General features: G+C 45.9%; 2 protein-coding genes and 1 long non-coding RNA gene across 6 annotated transcripts in view; 1 reads left to right on the top strand and 2 right to left on the bottom strand.

Moving 5' to 3' along the window:
• Window positions 1-2046: 2046 nt before the first annotated feature.
• On the top strand, window positions 2047-11118 carry NIPAL4 (NIPA like domain containing 4). 3 transcript variants are annotated; one of them, XM_035338969.1, is made up of 7 exons: window positions 2052-2237; window positions 3574-3822; window positions 6490-6546; window positions 7473-7563; window positions 8597-8757; window positions 8864-9447; window positions 9885-11118. In XM_035338969.1, the coding sequence occupies exons 1-7, from the start codon at window positions 2201-2203 to the stop codon at window positions 9894-9896; spliced, it is 1191 nt and encodes a 396-aa protein (XP_035194860.1). In that variant the 5' UTR covers window positions 2052-2200; the 3' UTR covers window positions 9897-11118. The 3 variants fall into 3 exon arrangements, 2 of the variants coding, with proteins under 2 accessions (XP_035194859.1, XP_035194860.1); XR_004754485.1 differs by having other exon boundaries at window positions 2201-2237; window positions 8864-10319; window positions 10851-11111; XM_035338968.1 differs by having other exon boundaries at window positions 2047-2237; window positions 8864-11111.
• On the bottom strand, window positions 6766-7137 carry LOC118173994. The gene is made up of 2 exons (XR_004754486.1): window positions 7005-7137; window positions 6766-6880 (listed from the first exon to the last, which is right to left on the bottom strand). It is a non-coding gene; the product is annotated as an uncharacterized LOC118173994 (long non-coding RNA).
• A 370-nt stretch (window positions 11119-11488) lies between the features above and the next one.
• ADAM19 (ADAM metallopeptidase domain 19) overlaps window positions 11489-14332 on the bottom strand; it is a 32162-nt gene continuing 29318 nt past the window's right edge. For both annotated transcript variants that reach the window (XM_035338966.1, XM_035338965.1), the window contains exon 23: window positions 11489-14031. In XM_035338966.1, coding sequence (XP_035194857.1) covers window positions 13957-14031 — 75 coding nt within the window. In that variant the 3' untranslated portion in view covers window positions 11489-13956. The remainder of the gene's footprint in view (window positions 14032-14332) is intronic.

Below are 14332 nucleotides of genomic sequence, written 5' to 3'. Positions count from 1 at the left end.
TGCTGTGACATCTCCTTCTTTTGCAACCTCTGGGCTCAGAAGAGCTTCTCTTGGAGTTCTTGTCCCTTATCAAATATCTTTGGGGTCAAAGACACACGTCTGTGGTCACATTAGCCCAGTTCTCTTAGGAAACCATGCTACCAAAGGAAGGTAAAGCTGTGATCCAAAGTGCTTTTTGCTTTCCATTGTGCTGCAGTCATTTATGAGGTCACACCATTACCAAAAAGACTATTTTAAGCTCAGAGCCCTGCCATAAAAATATGCTCCCTCCCTAACTCGTTTAAAGCTCTATGCATAGTGAGGAGCTCTCCTCTGCACAGGTATCAACAACACTCACCCACAAAGGCTTGGGAATGATTTTGGCCACACCTTAACTGGCATAACTAAAGCACCGTGAGGACTCCCGAGCCCTGAGGACACTGGGCACGGTTCAGCCAAGGGGAGAGACCCAGGGTGCAGAGCAGCGCGCAGGGGAACACGGGACATGGACGGTGCTCGTCCCACTCAGCCTTCGCCTCCATTTCTGCAACCAGCCTCACATTCACACACCGCATGAGTGGCTCACAACCAGCATCAGCAGGTAAAATTACAAATAAAGGCCAAACCCTGCCATCACTATGTAGCTCAGGGTGTCTTTCACCTGCATAATAAATAGCAGCAGCAGAACTTGCTTCCAGATCACTGATAAATCAACATACTTTTGATTTCCTACATCAGAAATCACTGCCATGCCATCTGGATTGATTCTCAGGTGCTCCCGTGATGAAGGGCAGGACACAGGATTTAGCCAGTACAACCTTTCTCAGTCACCCTCAGGTTTGTGGCTGATGAACTGACCCAATTAAAATGAAATGACTCACAAAATACTGCAACATTACGTTTGCTGGAGAAAACAGTTGTACAGATATACGATCAGGTGCTGAGTGAAGGATCCACGTGGTGCCTGCAATGCCACAGCTTGGTCTGAGAGCAATTTCTTAGTAACATAAAGGTAATGTATTTCATGGTGAAAGAAATGCAATTTTTCAAGCACTAAATATTGTAGATCTTACATTTTATTGCCTCATGGAAGGTACAGTTTCTACCTATAATTGCAGGCTTGCTGAAGAAAGCCTAAGCAGCTTCTGTTGGTTTTACTTATCACTACTGACCTACAGCAAAATCTGGTGATTGGATCCTGCTGCAGTGAAAGGGCTTTCGTAGCAGCAGCAGGTTTGTGTACACACGGTCACTGAGCACAAATACGGGAAGGGAGGACATCAGCAAGGGAGGGCGAGGATGAATGTAAAGCACACCGGAGTGCAACAGCCTCTGAAATGTTTGCACATCAATATTATCAGCAGGAGCAGGGACAGGAAGTTGATGGAGAAGTTAAACTGCCAACAGAATAGCCACAAAGTGATGTAAAATGAGTCCAAGCGATGGAGGAGCCCACACATGTGGATGGACCACCCCAGGAGTACAGCAGGAGAGCCCCTACCCATCCCAGAGGGGCTGAAGCTGGCGCTCTCAGGGCTGGGATTCAGCACAGAGGCAGCAAAGCCCTAAATCGCAGCCACTGCTGGTAAAACGGTGTCCTGCCCTCATGGTGCTCAGCACCTCACAGCATGAGTGCCCTTGCTGCTGCACGCTCACCTTTTGTTGGTGTTTGTTTTTCAGACTTGCCTTTGCTGGCAGCCTGGCCTTCTCTTTGACTTGAAGGTCAGATGAGGGAAATCCACCCTGACCTCCAGCAGAGAGCATGGCTTCACCCAGCGAGCACACGATGCAGGGAACCCTGCACCTGCCACAAAACCTGCACTAGGATACATCCATCTTCCTTACAAGTGACGTATTTCTCAGCCCCCAACCTTGCCCTTCAGTCCTAAATCCTCAAGATTTAATTTCTCCTGCTTACTTTTGTTCCCCCGCTCCCAGCACACACATAGCACACCCCAAGGTAGGGTTCCCCCAGCCATACACGTTGCATCCCATTCCCCCTCCACCTTCTCCTCATCCCGGCCACCCGAGGGGACAACCACGCTCCGGGGCAGAGCCGGCTCCCTCCCGAGCCGCACCGGGCTGGGGTGCGAGGCTTTTAGGGGCGGTGGCTTGCACGGGAAGAGGCTCCCGGAGCTGTAAGCCGGCCCCGTGCCGGAGGAGGAGCCGGCTGGGGGTGCCCGGAGATGCCGAGAGCCCTGCGGAGGGCAGGACGGAGGAGATGGAGCGGCTGGGGGCGAACGGCAGCTGCAGCAACGGTGGGTGCACCCCGGGGCTTGGGGGGCGGGGAGAGCCCTGGCTTTGGGGTTCACTTCTGGGGTTGGGTATTTTTATGGGGCAGGGGGAGTCTGCAAAGGACAGAGGAAAGTCCCTTTCTTTACAAGGAGCACACAGCCCAGGCTGCCAGCACCACTCAGCACCGTGCCAGCCTCCCAGAAACTGCGTTTGAGTCTTTTTCTTTACAGGGTGCCTAACCCGGGACATAATGAACCCCGTCCCACCGCCCTGTAGCACGCTGGAGATTGCCACCCAGCTGAGGTAGAATGCCCCCCGTGTTTCCCTAGGAAATCATTCCACAAGGAAGGACGATTTTCCATTAGAAAACTAAATCTGTTAAGGAAACTAATTTAAGTAATACATTAGAAACTAATTTAACTTCCCCTTAGAAAAAAAAAAGTTTGGATCCAAATCCTGAGCTCTACGTGCAGGGGACAGGGCTGGAGGCTGCAGAAGGTCTAAGGCACTTTGCTGGGTTAAGGAAGAGGTGGGACCCCTGCTCGGGGAGCACTGTCAGCAGTTCAGCCGTGGCACACCTCCATCTGCTGAGAGAGATGCTTGCTCTGTAATTCCAGCATGTGTTGAGGCAGAAAAGCAGTCTTTTAGTAGAAACTTTTTCTGACACTACCTAGCTGCTTTACTCCAGAAGACCACAGTAACACCGTCCTTACTATGCTCAGTTAAGACTGCAGGAGGGAGATGTGCTGGGTGTGGTAGGAACATGAGGGTAGAAGGAAACTCAGCAATTTTTCCACCCACACATCCACACACCTCAGCTGGGGACAGGTTCAGTGTACTTTTGGTGTGGACAGTAGAGAACTGTGCCTGCTTTCAGCCCTTCCACACCAGCAGGACTTGGTGTGCTTCATGAGCACGCAGTTACCCTGCGAGTAAGTGGAATAAACCCACTGCTCAGTAAAGCAAAGCAGAGAAGAAACTTCAGTCCAGGATGAGCCTGTTGTCCTCGTATGAGCAATCACATGGCTCTGCTCAGTACACAGAACCAGGACAAATCTGCAGTTACAAAATGCTGGCAGTGCTCCATGTTAAACTCAAAGCACTAAGCTGCAGGCAAGCTGGCAGATGCAGGGTTAGGTGACCAGGATGCACCGAAGCCTTTGGATCAACAAGGCTGAGTGCTGGTAAACTGAGTGCTGCCATTTCCTTGAGAGATTATAGGAGCATCCTAAGTTTGAGCTGGAGGTGTCAAGAAGCTGGGTGTGTGCAGTTATGGAGACAGCATGACCAAGTCCAAGGGCTAACATGCACTCTCAATAGTCACATCTGTAATTCTGTTTTATCTCCATGGTCTCACAGGGTCTCTGCTCACCCTTTCGTGCCTTTCCCACAAAGTTGTGTGCCAGGTGATCAGTGGTGTTGATCCCGCTGGCTCAGTCCATGATAATGGGACTTCGGATACCTCCTGGGTAGCTCAGCTGGAAAGCAATTATGGATTCTACATTGGCTTGGGCCTGGCTGTCTTCTCCAGTTTCCTCATCGGAAGCAGCGTCATCCTCAAGAAGAAGGGGCTGCTACGGCTGGTGGAGAAGGGAGGCACCAGGGCAGGTAAGGCTCTTGTGGGGGCCAGGAAGGGGAGGTCTGGCTGCTCCCAGAACTGCACGCATTGTCCAAAGCCTAGCACTCAAAAGGAAACACCTCTTTATCAGCCTTTTATCAGCATTGTAAATAAGACCTTTTGTGAATGTATTTTTGTGCATGGGACCCAGAGACCGGTGCTGTGCTGCAGCTGAGGAGCCACTTCATAAAGCCTCGCGCTGGTAAAGCCTCGCGTTGGAAGAGCTCAGCTACAAGCTGCATTCCCTGCCTTGCACCACAGACAGCAAGATGCACACGCTCTGTGATCAGCTGTGCACCCCTCAGAAGAACAATACATGCCCACTGCTGCTCTTACATGGAAAAATGTGGGTCCAGGACAAAGCAGGCAGTTGAAAGCTCTTTGAAATGGGCTCTTTTTGCACAATGCTGCAAATCACCACCATATCACAGTCTGGAGCAAAACAGCACAGCTTCATGACCCCACTCTTGCTCTTATTGATGCATTAGGAGGTTTTGCCACCAAGTCACTGAGACAAGAATGCATCCCCATGTGCTTTAATTTTATTAGCAGGAGCCATTTATTCATGCAGGACTACATGCCTGCAATTTGTGGAAACCTTGCTTGTGGTTTTCAGAAGTGATACATCTGAGGTATGTTGCTCAGAATGTCGACTGATAACTTTCTTCTAGCACCAAGGTCTTGGGGTGAGGTATGTGTTCATATGCATATGTATGGATGGGGAATGGTGGAGGAGCACTGCCTACAGCTGAATTGCACCGTGGAGTTGGACACAACCCATCAGCATTGCAAACATTTGCTGTAGCAGCAGCTTAAGTCCTACCTGGCAGGTGACCTACTTACATAACTACAAAATAATTATAATTAAAATACTACTGCTTCCCAGTCCTGGTCCAGGAACAGCTCTTAAGTCATTTTACAAAGGAAGCCAATATCACTGTCTCCACGTGGGGACACAAATGCATGAAAAGGTAAAGTGACCACACAGCCAACCCGCAGGCAAGCAAAGCCACCAGTAGCACCCAAGCCACAGTCCAGTCTCAAGTCTGCTCCCATCCCCATCCCACACATTAAGCCATCCACATGTAAATGCCAAACTCACATGGGTATGATTTTCAGCATTGTATTCACACAATGAAATATCAGTGTTGTTTCAGTTCTGCCAAGTTTCCTTCTCCTCCCTCCCCACATCAACTTCTCACACAACAGAGCCAAGCTAGTAAAAGGAGAGCAAACCTCTCCCCCTATTTTTCATGATTATTTTTTTTTTTACCAGGATTTTTTTTTAACCAGGAATTGATGACAGAAGTCACAGCCAACAAAGAATTCTTCAGGGGAAAAAAAAAAAGCAATTGCTAAGGAATACCAGAATAATATTTGAACTCCAGCATCAGTGAACTTGTTGAGAAACCAGAGGATGAATTCTAGCAAAAATATTCTGTCTCAAACTCTTCTTGTCCACACCTTCATCCTCCCTTTCCCTTTCTTTCCCCTTATCTCAATCCCAGTATTTCAGCCCTGCTATCTGAGCGCATCCCGTTTCTCCAGTGCAGGTCAAACAGTGCTGTTAGTGACGCTCCTGTAAGGCTGGACTTCACAAACACACAGGTTCTGACCCAGTAAAACCAGAGTTCACAACGTTAACAGGCTCAGGCTCCTACCATATAACATAACTTGTAGCTTAAGACCAGAGCTGGGTTAGTTCCCAACACAATATGACCATTTTTTCCTCATTTATACACACATTTTCTATCATTGAGCTTCAATGCCAGGAATGATTTGTCATCAGAAACAATCACAAAGCAACAACTCCACATAAAGACATTGCTGGAATTTCTGACAGTTCAGGCTGAAGCCCTACGACACAACACAACATGCCAAAGGAGCAGAGCACTTTTGGGACAGGATGCCCGGAGCCTTTACCACAATAATGCAGCTACATGAACTACCACAACCTCAGACAAAGCAACCAGCCAGCTCTCTCCTTTTGTCTTTCACATAGCCGTAACATCAACTTGAGCTTGATTTAGAAAAACCCATTGCCTTACCTTAGTGCCCACATACAGGACTCCACAGCAACCAGTGGGAGGCAAGGTGCAGCACAGCAGCTTCCCTGGGGAGCAGCCTTTGGGTGGGGGGCACCCAGTGTGGAGCAGCCCCCTCTGTCCATCGTCCCTCTGCTCCAGGATCCCCTCTCCCAGGGAACGGGGTGGGCAGGTCAGTGGGACATCCAAGGTGAAGTACGACCAGCCTGCAGGACCTTGGCTGGGGTGTTCATTGCTGGGCCAGGGGGGCAGAGTCACCACTATGAACCAGCAAAGTGGTCCACTGCTGCCAAGGCTGAAGGGCAGTCGCTGCACCCCAAGCTAATAACCTCTGTTGGTTTGGGGCAGTGGGTACCATTCCCTTTGCCATGTAGGACTAAACGGCTGTTTTTATTGCATTGGCATTGTCCAGCCCCAAGTGTCACTTTCTGCTCATCCCTTGACCCAGCATAACTTCCACGCAGGATGGCATATCTGTAGCTTCTGTCCTTCCAGGACATTTTTTTAGTCACACTTCTTGTAACTTATCCTCTCCAGAGGGCCACTTGTCACCTCTTGCTCTGAAGAACATTATTGTTAACTTCTGCATACCTGTGTGCTTTGCTTTCCCAGGAGATGGAGGCCACGGCTACCTGAAGGACTGGCTCTGGTGGGCTGGCTTGTTAACCAGTAAGTAGAAGCTGTTTTCCTGGGTTTGCAGCTTTTCCAGGGTCTGTCCCTGTGCATCAGGTGTGGAATGAGTCCAGCATCTGGTGGCACAAGGCCTTATTGCTGGCATTCCCCTGGGCCTCTCAAGGCAAGCAGAAGCATTAGGCCTCACAGTATCTCCATCACCATCCACCAGCCTTGCAAGAGGGCTGTAGTAGGATTTTTTAACTCAGCTTTACCTCATCAAAAGCATGAAAAGTCAGGTTTTAGTAAAGCAGCTAGCTGGCATGCCTGCATACCATGCACAGGGCAAGTATCTCCTGTTGGTGCCTCAGGTCACCAGGAAAGGTTGTTGCTGCAGTACAGGGGAGATAACAAGGCATTGGTAGCAGCTCCTTTCGCAAAGAAAATCTATTTTCCCTCAGAACAAGCCTCAAAATCTTCTTCACACGCTGTAACATTAGAGTATTCCTCCAAACTTGAGTCAGAGCTGTGCAGAGAGCAGTAGTCCCACAAAAAGGTTCTTCAGAGCAGCTCCCACCCCAGCAGCAGTTCAAGGGGCCACACAGGCCACAGCTCCCAATCCATAGGATGAGGACAGCTCAATGAAAAGGTACCCCTACCCCTGAGGGGATATTTATAGGTGTAGCAGCCTGTGCCCTCCCAGCTCCCTGATGGGCTCTAGCTGTGTGGCCTGCTTTGGGGCCTTAATGAGCTGACAGGGGTTAGCTGTGACTTGGCCCAGCCCTGGCACCCCCAGCCCCTCTGTTTGCATCACTTGCACCAGGGATGTTTTCACCACGATCTGGCCCTGTTTAGAAGCTGCACGAAGCACCCTTGTAAAACCCACTCTCTAGCAGACCTGTTGCTAGTCTGCAAGCCCACAAGAGAAAGCACAAAAAGTATATTGTAATTCACTGGTGTTTGTTTTTCTTGTGTTTGTTTAGTGGGTGGAGGGGAAGCTGCCAACTTTGCTGCCTATGCCTTTGCTCCTGCGACTATTGTCACGCCTCTGGGAGCCCTGAGCGTGCTCATAAGGTGATTTACATGTCCGTGGCCTGCAGTTGGACATCTTTTATTTGCCTGCTTGTCTTTTAAGACAGAACGACTTGAAATAATGCTAATATGGCTTATTCTGCCTAATGGAAAGAATGTCTTGGTGCTTTCAAAAAAAATAGAGTAACAGCTGCTGTCCTTTTGGGGGATCGTTCAGAAAACAATGAATTAAGTAGCATGCCCTTGAGATATTGCATGTGGCTGTGATTAGCAGCTGCACACAATTCCAAGTTAAATTGTTGCAACTATCAGTGTTAGTTCTTTCATTATCCTAGATTTTTAACCAGTAAAAGGATATATATAATATATATTTTTTCTTGTAATGAACAGAACTGAAAATTTGAAAGTGTCAAAAATATTAAGCTTGGTTTTAACTATATTTCTATGTTTGCCTTCTATTTAGTGGGCTTTTAAGGTGCTCTGATATTGTGTTTTCATACTTTTGCCTGTTGCCAAAATGGCTCCAAGTACTGAAGGTCTATAGAAGGACTGTTACTGTAAAATGTGTAAGCAAATTGAGACTTAGGACTGCTGTGGTGTCTTGTCCTGGAGTGTTTCACTTTAATAGAAAACAGCTAGATATTTTTTGTATACATATTGAGAGTCCCATTATGTTCAGGTTTCTCTGGGCTTAATATTTCTGATATAAAGTTAAAATTAACATGGCTCTTTTGTGGTTAGTTTTTTTCTTTCTGTTGGAACAGTCCTTGAGTTCACTTCTTTAGCCACTAAAGTCTTCACAATACCCAACTGCTCATGAGTGAATCTGGAAACCCTGAAAATGTCTCTGAGGATGTGCTAACACATTCAGTATTTTTTCACCTTGCTGATACATGAGCCATGATCTGCAGAGCTGCATCTCTACAAGTATTCAGATACAATGTCAATGTGTATTAATATATTGCAATCTAACAAAATTATTACAAATCAGTGTCCTTGTATCATGTCTTTTACGTTAATTTAGCTCAAAGGACTTGAAAGCACCATCAGACCTTGTTTTTTCTGTCCTGTGCAGTGCCATCCTGTCTTCGTATTTGCTTGGAGAGAGGCTCAACCTGCTGGGAAAGCTGGGCTGCATGCTGAGCCTCGTGGGAAGCACCGTGATGGTGATACATGCCCCAGAAGACGAGGAGGTCACCACTCTGGATGAAATGTTGTCTAAGCTGAAAGAGCCAGGTATGCGGGAGGTTATATTTTCTTTGTCAGGGTTTGGCAGTAGGTACTGCTCAGGCACCCATGCCTACTACCCAGATTTCAGTTGTTGTTTCTTTTCCCCATTCAGGTTTCCTTGCTTATGCTGCGATCCTGTTGGCTGTGTGCTTCCTCCTGATCTTCTACCTTGCACCCCGCTATGGCCAGAGCAACATCCTCATCTACCTCACCATCTGCTCCGTGATAGGTGCCTTCTCCGTGTCCTCAGTCAAAGGCCTGGGTATAGCCATCAAGGGCTTCTTTGCTGACCAGCCTGTGCTGCAGCACCCACTGACATGGATCTTGGTCATCACATTGGTAGCGTCCATCACTACCCAAATTAACTACCTCAATAAGTCTTTAGACATTTTTAACACCTCGCTGGTGTTTCCCATCTACTATGTGCTGTTTACCACCATCGTCATCACAACCTCCATCATCCTCTTTAAGGAATGGGTCGCCATGACTGTAGTGGACATCATTGGGACAGTTTGTGGCTTCCTCACCATCATTTTGGGAGTTTTTTTACTCCATGCCTTCAAAGATGTGGATGTCAGTTTAGGGAATCTGCCACAGATCCTCCAGAACGAGCAGCAGGCACCAGTCACCCGAGATGACAAGAACATCCTGATAGAGGTGGACAACTCCAGCATCGCTCCAGAGGATAAACCCAAAGTATTCATGATTTATACCTAGCACTTTGTATTCAAGGGTTTAAAGGTTGGGTGAAAACTGCTCTGAATGGGGTCGATGTCAGTATTCCAGATGCTGTTGAGCAATTTTAAAAAGGAACAGCAAAGGCTAAAACTAACAGTGTCTCATCCAAGGTTTGGCAGTCAAGCCAAGTCTTTCACTGGGTTTTAGACTGGATCTTTGTCATGGGATATTCTTAATTGTCACCAGGCTTTAATATGCACAGCCATTGAAAATGAAAATCTTCTTGAAATGGGCCAAAGACCCTCTTTGATGCTCCTTCCCATCTCTTCTTTTTGGCAGGGCTAATGCTTGCTCTGCACTCCTTCCCCTGGGTGGAGATACCATTGATGTGTTTATTTCCAGACCCTGATTAATTCATTGATTAGTGTTTTTCTGTTTGGTTTTTTCCTTTCTAGACACTCGCATGAACTCTAAAATACACAACAGTGACTCAAACGAAGCTGAAAGAAAAGGACTGAAGGATGTACTCCTGCTACTCAGATTCTGCTCATCCATGTTTAATTACTTACTCTGAAAATATGAACTCAGAATATTGGTGAATATTGTCAAAATATGATGAATTTTGGAATAAGTGTTCACCACAGGACCCAAGCCATGAAGTGTTTACACAAGCATATGGAAGATAAATCTTTTTACACTTCTGGTGAGGTGCAGGAGTTTCCCTGAAGCACAGTGTTAATTAGTTTTATGTGTTGTGGTTTGTTGTGATTTTTTTCCCTTAGGAACCATAGTGCCTAGGCTGTGTTGATGCTGTTGGTGAAGCTACAGAGCCTGATCCAGACCTCCCTGAGCGAGGGGCAGCCCCTGCTCAGGCTGGAGAGCTCTGGCAGGTAAACCCCATGTCAGGAGAACACCTTCTGCAGGATTTTTTGGGGGTCAGTGAAAAATCTTTTCAGCCTGAAAGATCAAACAGGTGTAAATTTTAAGGTCATTTTTCTTAATAAATGTCTTAACCTCGGAGAGCCCCCTCAGCTTTTTGAGAGGCATTTACTATTGCTTTTCAGCTTTCCTATGACTTGTCCTGCTATCATTTAAGCTGAAAAGTTGTTTTTGTTTAGAGGGAGGCCTGAGCTGCATGTTAAAAGCCAAACAAGCCTAGGTGGGTGATGCTCTGCAGAGCTATAGAGCTGCAGTTTATCCTAGAGTGATCCCATCCACCCCCTCCATCTCTGTGGATCTGATTTAAATGATATATGAACTCCCTCACTTCCAACTCCCCCCCACCCCTTGTATTTGTATTGGTGGTGGGGATGAAGGGATGGAAAAAATAACATTTTGAGCTTGGAGGAGGAAAAAAAAAAAAAAAAAAAAAGATATTAAAAAAGATATTGCATTTAAAATTTCTCCCATTTTGCTGCTAGGTCCCATAGAACAGGGAGACTGGAGCCCATTTTCTCACAGCAGATCCGAAACCAGAATCGGAAAAGCCTAATCCAGGTGTGCCAGGTTTACACAGCCTGGAGGATGCTGCTGATCTCGTTTTAGCTGGTCTGGATGTCACTGGAGAAATGTGATTTGCAGTTAGGGTGGGGAGGAGGATACAAGCTCTTATTTTAATAACATTTCAGTACTTTTTTTTTTTTTTTGAAGGTGTAAAGGGAAATAAAGACTTTTTCAAAAACTCCTGAAGGTGGATCTGAGAGATGTTAATGATTTCGCCGATCTAACTGTTACAGCCCCAAAGGATGAACAAGCTGAAGGAAAGCTGAGCAAAGCAGATAAAATAGAGCATCTTGGGCAGAGTAAACCAGCAGCGCCCTCCTTTGGTCGCAGAAAATAATCCAAGTAATTCACTCTAGCTTTAATTTTGGAATCCTAATTGGTGTAACGCTTTATGTATTTTATTTTAGAAATAGACTGTAAATAGGACTCATTGCTCTCGGTGCCTAAAAACACATTTTAGGAATGCTATTCCTCAAGAAATCCTGCCATCTCTGGACAAAAGCCACATTTAAAATGAAGGACTGAAGCGATGTAAAAAAATCACAGTGACAGAACATTTGTTAATGACAACTGACAAATTTATTAAAAACTAGGCAAAAGGCACAATGAGTTGCATTCTTCAAGTATTTGCATAGATGCACAGAGAGCATTATTGTAAACCTTTACTGTGTGGATATAGGAGAAAGTGAGATGTATTTTTGTACATGTTCTTCCAAGTAACATTGCCTTTAAAAAAAAATGTTCATATTTTAGCATCTTTTACTCCTCCTGCAGTTCCCCTATTATTATTCATTCATCTGGCACACACGTGAAAATTTGAAAGGACTTAAATACCTTTTAGAGATTTTAGGATATTCCAGTAATAAGGTTTCCATCAGGGTTTGGGCATCTCTAGTTCTTCTCTGAGCTTTGTGTGTATGGGGACAGTTCTTACAAGCCTGACCCCATGCTCACATGGAATGCAGTAAAAATATTCTTACTGATTTTTGGTGGTCATTTGATAAAGATCAGGGGCTGTAGCAGAAATATACTGTTGTCTGCAGTTAAAAAATCCAGTTCTGGTTGAATCTGTACTACAGCAGACACTGTATGCACCCAGGTTACTGCAGATAAGATGGCTGGGTCTCCACCTGTGAGCAGTAAACAACAAATCTGGGGGTCTGAATATAGGTTGTTTACATGTAAAATACCCCAACTATAAAAAAAAAGACATAATATACAGATGAGAAAGGTAAAGTCTTTCACCTGACAGCCATTATTTCAGAGAGGAGTAATTTAGGTTGGTTTGTTTTGCAGGCATACAGAAGGTAAGAAAAAGTCCAAAATGATAAAGATAAGGAATAAGCAACCAGAAATTCAAGATACACCCTGTATACTGTTTCCTTGTGAAGTAAGAGGTAGTAAAGTTGCGAAAAATGGTGTGGTTTCAGTCATCCTACAGATACACTGCTACAAATAACTTAATGAGTGCTCAGGCTTTGTCTGTTACTGTTGGTTCTTCTCCCTCTTCCCTCCACCCATCAGTAGAGCTTTGGTAAACATAACCATCTGAACAACATTTCTTTTTCTTCAAGCCAATAATACAATTTCTCACATGTGCAGCAGCAAGCACACTGTTTGAAGAGTTGTCCATAACAAAATCACACACAACACAATATTATTGCAACCACAGCTCCAGAACTCGTTGTGTTCTCCTAGGAAATAACTTAAGGAAAAAAGAGAAAAAAAATAAGGAAAAAAAAAATAAGGAAAAAATGGCATAACAAAAGCTCTTAATTTAAAATCCTGAGGGGGAGAAAAAAATAATAATAATTAAAAAAAAAAATACAAAAGCCCAAACAATTAGGAGAAAAATCAAATTCAGAAGGGAGGGTCCTCGGAGTCAGAACCATCAGCTGCTTAAAGTGCACAGGGACAGCTCTCTCCATCTGAGTCCTTGAGAAAAATCCATGGAGTAAATAAGCTGTGCTAAAAAAGCACCATGTGTCATATTAATATTTCTGCTGTCTTACCACCTGGGCAACATTAAGGTAGATTTCTCACTGGTATGGGAGCAGACAGCCTGTGCTGAATTACTGCCCAGCAGAGACCAAAATCCTGAAAAGACACATGCAAAAGTGTCTACTGATTATCTGTGGTACCGCGTGGTGGAGAGGAGGTTTCAGCACTGCTTTTGCTGTGCTTCCTTCTGGCCATTTGCTCCATGTCTTGGCTGGAGTGTGTCCCTGTCGTACCTTGGTTGTGTCCCAATGACATGGATGAGAGTGCATGAGCCACGCTGCTGATGCTGCCAGGTCCTACAGCACCAAGACAAGATGAGCAAATGCTGGAGGACAGACAGGCTGCGAAGCCCTTGCTTAAGATGGTTTTATGGGGAAATAATTAATCCACTCTATTAAAGCTAACCAGAATCCACAGTGACTCACAAATTATTTTAACCAGGAATATTCCCGTGGTTTGCTCTCTATTTTGGCCCAGTTTGCCAGCCACTGTAAACTGTGAATAAATTGAAGAAAGTTATCAACAGCTGCCTCCTGGTCTCCCAAGAGGCAATGGTTTCTCTATAGCACCAACATATGCTTCTGCAGCTGCTTGGATGGGCTGAGAAAGTGAACAGGGCTTGTTCTTACATGAAAGCCCATCAGGGCCATCACCTGCACTGCTTGAAAACACCTAAATAACTGCTAAAACCACCTGAAGCCCGCATCACCCCATCCCTGCATTGGATATTGCACAATAATATATAAATACCGTATAAACAAGTCATCCCTATATGGAAAAGGCTATTAGCAGATAGGGAAGGGTTCAGCTTGGCGTGTACCGGCTCAGTTCCAGGGCACACTCCTGCCAAGCCTGACTGCAGCTTGTTGAGTCACATAGGAAACAGATGAAACCAAGGGAGAGGAACTGAGAAATCATCTGTGGCCCTTGATTTTGCTTTTTTGTTTTGTTTTGTTTTGTTTTTGGGTGACGAAGGCTATCCAGTTCCTTGTGAAGGTTAGAGTCAACTGGGAACAGACCGGTTCATGGGTGCACACGGAAGCCCGACTGTCCCACTCTCAAGAAGTTTGCTGCTCCAGCTGTCCCGACACTGGTATTCTGGATGAGACAGAAAATAGGGAAAAGAGAGGGGTGAGCATAGATGAAAGAGAAAACGCTTTCCTGAGCTGCTGCTACAGCAGGCTGGGGAAGGCTGTCCCTATTCACACTGCACATTCACCCTAATGGGTCACGTAGGAAACTATGCTGCTCTCTGCCCATAGCATGTTGATGTTCTTGCAGGCTTTGTCACTTTAACAGCCAGCCTCAAGTATGGTTCAGGCTGGAGGCAGAACTAGTGGTGTGTGGATTGGAGGTGTTTCATCTTAAGGGGACCAGATTACTGGAGCTGAACTCAGCA

The sequence above is a fragment of the Oxyura jamaicensis genome, chromosome 13, assembly GCF_011077185.1.
Source record: "Oxyura jamaicensis isolate SHBP4307 breed ruddy duck chromosome 13, BPBGC_Ojam_1.0, whole genome shotgun sequence".
In the NCBI taxonomy this organism is placed as follows: Eukaryota; Metazoa; Chordata; class Aves; order Anseriformes; family Anatidae; genus Oxyura; species Oxyura jamaicensis.
This window is presented reverse-complemented; position numbering and strand designations above follow the sequence as displayed.

Excerpts from the sequence above, each read along its gene's own strand:
- NIPAL4 (XM_035338968.1), top strand. The coding sequence starts at position 2,201 with ATGGAGCGGCTGGGGGCGAACGGCAGCTGCAGCAACG. Across the intron at positions 6,547-7,472 it reads GTGGGCTGGCTTGTTAACCA|TGGGTGGAGGGGAAGCTGCC; the intron begins GTAAGTAGAAGC and ends GTGTTTGTTTAG. Across the intron at positions 8,758-8,863 it reads GTCTAAGCTGAAAGAGCCAG|GTTTCCTTGCTTATGCTGCG; the intron begins GTATGCGGGAGG and ends TTCCCCATTCAG.